Source organism: Microcaecilia unicolor, chromosome 1, assembly GCF_901765095.1.
Source record: "Microcaecilia unicolor chromosome 1, aMicUni1.1, whole genome shotgun sequence".
In the NCBI taxonomy this organism is placed as follows: domain Eukaryota; kingdom Metazoa; phylum Chordata; class Amphibia; order Gymnophiona; family Siphonopidae; genus Microcaecilia; species Microcaecilia unicolor.
In genome coordinates, this window is record NC_044031.1 from 425986577 (window position 1) to 425992576 (window position 6000).

A 6000-nucleotide genomic window follows, 5' to 3' on the forward strand; every position below is an offset into this window, starting at 1 on the left:
AGTCTGGGAAATCCTTCGTATCAACAACAATACAGGAAACACACAAAAAGAGTCCTTAACACAGCTCATCAGGAAAGCAGCAGCTGTGTATATCAGTATAGCTACACTGTATACCGCTGCTGCTTTCTCACGATCTGTGTTAAGGACTCTTTTGGTGTGTTTCCTGTATTGTTGTTGATATGAAGGATTTCCCAGACTGAAATCCTTCTAAATCCTGCTAACTGGCTCTTGATGCGGGTAGTAGCTGAAACATGGACTCTGTCTGGATTATGAATAAAGCATTTCTTCCTTTGACTCTTGAATCCACCTAGTTGTTCCATCTGTTGCCTCATACAATGTTCTTACCTGATGGCTTTTTGTGTTGTTATTCTCTCTGATTTGCCTGTCATGCGTTACTGTTGCCATTAACACGTGGCCATTACCAGGGCCGCCGAGAGGACTGGGCCAGGCTGGGACAAGGCCGCCCCCGGGCTCCCCCCACCCGAGGTCGCCGGGCCCCACCCGCCACCGGGCCCTCTCTCTACCCCCGGGCCCTCTGCACTGACCTTAAGCGCCTCACCTTCGAAAGCGCAGCAAGCAGCGGCAGACCACTCCTTGCTTCTGTGTCCCGCCCTCGTGGACGTTATGTCAGGCGAGGGCAGGACACGGAAGGAAGGAATGGTCTGTCGCTGCTTGCTGCGCTTTCGAAGGTGAGGTACTTAAGTTCTATGCCAGGGAGCAACGGCAGGCGGGCCGGACTGCGGCGGTGGCACCGGGCCCGGGGAAATTTGTCCCCCCTTGTCCTGTAACAAGCACAAACATGTCACAACTACTATGGTACACCTCAGCACACCCCATGTTACACCATTTTAAGCTGTGGTAAATAACTCAGGGGCCCTTTTTACTAAGCCACGGTAAAAAAGTGGCCTGCAATAGTTTTTGGCTCATGAAATTGGCACACTGCAACCATTTTTTACCATGGTGGTAAAAAAGGCCTTTTTAAAAAATCAGGGCAGTAAATGGCCAGGGACTAATTTTAAAATTAGCGAGCAGCCATTTAGTGTCTGAGCACTTACCGCCACCAATTTAGAAGGTGGTAAGGGCTGAGATGCGGTAATCAGGCAGCGATTGATAATGTGGCCACACTGCTGATTACCGCCGGGAACGCCCCCATGCTAGAAAATAGAAAATTATTTTCTACCATGGGAAAATGCGTACAGCAATTTTGGAACTACCGCCGGGCACCCCCAGCGGTAGGGTCAATTTGGCACTTGCCACCAGCGTGGTAGCCCTACTATGGCTTGGTAAGAGGGCCCCTAAATTTCTGTTCTCTGACATGCTATTAAAGCATAGATAAGCTTCCTTCCTTTAACCTTGCAGTCCCACCTTAACAAAGAATCTATGCAGCCTCCAAAGCTTACTGTATATACAAAATTATCTTTGGATGATTCATATGTTGGTCCAGTAACAGTTATCACAACTGGGAGAAAATAAAAAGCTGATTTTTTTTCAGTACTGGAAGTGACCGGGGCCCGTAAGAGTTGTTTTTCTTCTCCAGACAATAAGTGGATAGAACAGTTTAGAGTCAAAAATGTAAGGAAAAAATTCTGAATCTAATAGAGTTTTGCATATGAGACTTGAGGTGTGTTTTGTCTCTTGAAGAAGTTAGCAAAACCACTGCATCATTGTTATTGAGTGATTCTGAAGCTCGGAAACATTTCCTAGAAAGTAGACTTGAAAATTTTCAATGTAAATACTGTAAGTGTAAATACAATGACACTACTTGCCTGGTACCTTATTAATTTATTAGCATTGTTCTGAAATGTGTATGTACACACACACACACATATATATATATAGCAAATAGTTATTTCAGGAAGTTGATTTTTGAATTACCTGGTCATTATCTCGCTTGGCAGTGTATCGCAGCTTATGGACAGACGGGAAGCTTGTGGGGGGAGGGAAGGAAAAGGTCTGCCCATGTTCATTCCATGATGAGAGCATGCACGTCCGCCTTAATGTTAGGAAAAACTATTGATGGGGGATAATGTGACAACCTGCTGCTGGTGACATTCTACCCACCTTGATGTCCTGCTCTAGCTCTTGGTGGCCATAGCTGGAGGGAGGGGAAGGGAGGGGTGGAAAGAGAAGGGATGTTGTGCAGTTCATTTTAGATGGCCTTTACCAGGTTCAGTCATTTCCTTTTCATCTGCCAAAATATACAAGCTGATAAATGAACAGAATTTGAGTGTGGGAAACTATATGGCTTGACAATTTACAAAGTAGAAAAAAAAAGAAGGAAAGAAGATCCTTGGATAAAGAAAACAATATGTTATCAGTAGAGATGCAGGCTAAGTGACTGATGCAGAGATAGCGTGGGATTTTTTTTCTTGAACATAGACAAGAATGCTAATTTTCTTCTCAACCCCTCCATCAGCAAATGAACAACAAAATTGTATCCATTGTTTTGTGAAGAAAATAATGTTTTGAGTTTACAGCTAAATGGAACTGCCAAAAGAACTTTGGAATTGTTTTATGTTTCTTTGTTTATCCACACAGTTTTACACTGAAATACTAGCCTACATTGTCCAAGGTTGAATATGTCTAACAGGCATTCAGCTACATTACATGCACATAGCCTAGTGGTGTCAAATACGAGCTGGCACATGCAGCCCACACATTAACCCCTTGCACAGTGTATGGAGTTGTGCTTTTGGAAGGAAGAGAGCTGCTCTTTTTACAATCTTCATTTTTTCCAATATCAACATTAGTCACAGCACGTTTATTTGCCCTGTTTTCCAATGGTTTAAAAAAATGTAATTTATAACCTGTTCCGTCACAAACAAATGCTGTCAGCAGGGAACAAAAGTTTTTAAAAAGCCACATAAGACAATATATACACCAGCTATAAAAAGAAAAAGCATAACTCTTAAATTACCTGGTCAAAATTAAATTAAAAATACTAGTCAACAAAGTCCTCTTGTATTCCCTCTTGTATCTCACTAAAAGTGCTTTGTGTTATCTTTAAGAAAATAAGAGAAGAAGAAACAAAGAGCTATTAAACAAAAAGATGACTTTGATATTGTTTTGTGAGGTTTCCAAGTCAGATTTCCAGGAGAATGCTAGTGAGATGGGGTTGCATTCTGCTCCAGTATAACAGTCATTTGTTCAAATAACTTTCATAGTAAACCTTTGTTTTCTTTTTTCTTTCAGTAAACGAAATCATAAGAAATGATCTTTCTTGTACCAACGTATAGCTTGCACAGTATCGAACTGCTTGCTGTAACATGCTATTTTCAGTCAGCTCTGGGTCAGCTGGTGCATCACAAGGACAATGTGCTGAGTGGATTCAAGACCTTGCCAGGTGCCTTTCAGTTCTTCCACTTCACCAAATGCTTCAGACAAAAAATGTTACCTCTTAGGCACCAGAAAATGGTTCCCTGGCGTCAGCAAAAATAGTCTTCTAATCAGATCATCATCTCAAGGAAACAGGGAGGAATGAAAAACGCCTATTGGGGCAAGTCATGGGACAAAACTGAGAATCTTGACCAAAGCAGATGTGTTGCCCCCCCCCCCCCCCCTTTTTAGGACCGATCTATCTGGGGCAACTCTGGAGTTCAACATAGGAAGTGCCTTATTTTAACATTTTGTGGCATCAGGGCATTTTAGGAAGTTATAAATTTACTACCAAAATAAGTATTTAGAAAATGAAGAAGGTATCAAATCTAGCATTCTGGAAATAAACATTTTTAGAAGTATAAGACCAAGTATAGAAAAGCAAACCAGACCTTGTGAGCTGAGGACACTTTTTTTTTTTTAATCCAAAAATCCTTGGCCTTTCCACTGCGATATTTTTGAATCTATTGCCTTATTTGATGTTTTTGAAAAGACATTATGACTTCCCATTGTCATCTCATTTCTGTTTACCTTATTTCTATTCTCTGTTACTCTTCAAACCTATAACTTTTAGAATTAGCATGTTAATATAATGATTGCTCTTTGGCTTCAAACACGACACATACAAGTGGAATAGCCCAAAATGATATAGTATGGTTGATGGATAAAATATTGATGACCTGTTTTTAAAAGATACATACTGTTAACATATGTGCATGCATGTATAGCATGTATATTATTTACCTTCCTCTCTCTCTCTCTTTATCTATATTTATGTATATATAGATAGATAAAACAAGTGATCATTCAGCTGTTGCACTGTAAGGGTGCTGAGTGTAGCAATAAATATCAAAGAAGACACCATTTTCAATCCAAACCAACTTTTTCAGGCTTAGAGGATCTATTGCACCCAAGACAGTTATGTATTTTCTTGCCTCATGCAGGTAAGCAAGCACTTTAGAGTCAAGAAAGATGCATACAGAAAGCAAATCTATTTACCAAATCTTAGCAGAACAGTTAAAGTAATTGTATATATCATGAGTGTAAAATAGTTGTTCAAATGTAAGATTATTATTCTGCAGAAGCCTTATAACTCTGCTTCGTGTAAGAAAATGTTACCAAAAACAATATTGTAACAGGCTGCGTTGTATGTGTTTACCAGGTTAGTTAATTTTTATGTGTGTAGCCCATAGACTTGCACGTTGCCTGTTGTACAATTAGTAGCTTATGGTATTATTAGTGCTGACTTATTACGTCATATAACCAAAAAGCATGGTTTAAACAAAATAAAATAAAAATAAAAAAACATGTATTAATTGTGCCTTAGTACTTAATGCCCCCTTCTGGAAATATGCCTGAAGTACAAAGATATCATGAAGTTGTACCTGTCTAAAGTGAACTTTCAGAAAAAAAAAAGGGGGGGAATATTTTAAACTATTACTCTGTAAAAATAAGTCTTATCTTTAGGGAGCTGAAGGGAATAATTTTTAAAGCCATATTTAAACATTTGCACATTACTGTGAAAAGATGAAAATATAATATGGCTATGTGTACATATTGGACTAGATTCAGTAAATCATGTCAAAAAATTGGTGCGGAAAAAAATATGTGTCAAGCGGTATTCTATAAAGGGTATCTGCACTTTGTAGAATAGCGCCTAAGCGCCTAATCCACGTGTAATTTAAGACACCTGCATTTATGTCTGCTGAAACCAGGTACAAGTGTTGGCACTTAAATTAGGCTTGGATTAGGCATATTCTATAAAATTGCATGTAACTCATAGGAACACCCCTGAAATGCCCCCTAAACACACTCCCTTTGAAATTACATGTTATAGGAGTTACACACAAATTGTTATAGAATACATTCACCTATTTTTACGAAGGTGTGCTATAGGTGCGTTAGTGCTTTTAGCGCATGTTAAACGCTAATGTGCCTATAGGAATGTATTGACTCGTTAGCGTTTAACATGCCTTAATTTTAAAGGTGCATTAAAAACACTAATGTGCCTTAGTAAACATACCCCATTGTGTGCTAACTCCCAGTTAAGGCCAATAACGCAAATTATTGGTTGTTAGCAGCCCGTCATTGGCACTGATTGGCTCATTAATCAGTTAAGTTGTGTGCACAAATTGGCTATGCACACTGATTTGCACACTCAACTTTAATCACATATATAGATTTCGGGAGAGATATGCCTTTACTTGTTCTAATGGTGATCCTTCTCTTTTGTTACCTGTTTAATCCCAGTTATTCACCTTGTACTCAACACTGTAGAGAATGCATGGAATATTTGTTAAGACTGCTATAAAAGAAAACTAAACTTGTAGACATCAAATAGATCAATAAAGCAATATTTTGCTGAGTGCTAGTGCCAGAGTGGTTCTTTTGATGCTATTTTGAAAATCTTTCTTCCGTCTTGCAATAATTTCCATTGTCTGCAGTGGCTGACTCTTCCCCTGTCAGTACAGCTGCTTACAGAGTACCACAGTCTGCTAACGAAATCATCCTAATATAAAGGTAAATATCTCCTGCCAGTAGAATCAGTCTCTTGATGTCTTCCGTCTAATTGAAATAACTGCCGAGGAAAGAGATAGTTGTGTGATATAGTTCTCAGATGCTCTG

General features: G+C 39.3%; 1 protein-coding gene across 3 annotated transcripts in view; it reads left to right on the top strand.

Annotated features, from left to right (window-relative positions):
• Positions 1-5741, top strand: part of NFATC1 (nuclear factor of activated T cells 1) — a 444007-nt gene extending 438266 nt beyond the window's left edge. For all 3 annotated transcript variants that reach the window (XM_030211903.1, XM_030211921.1, XM_030211912.1), the window contains exon 10: positions 3193-5741. In XM_030211903.1, the coding sequence (XP_030067763.1) occupies positions 3193-3236 (44 nt within the window). In that variant the 3' untranslated portion in view covers positions 3237-5741. The remainder of the gene's footprint in view (positions 1-3192) is intronic.
• Positions 5742-6000: the final 259 nt, after the last annotated feature.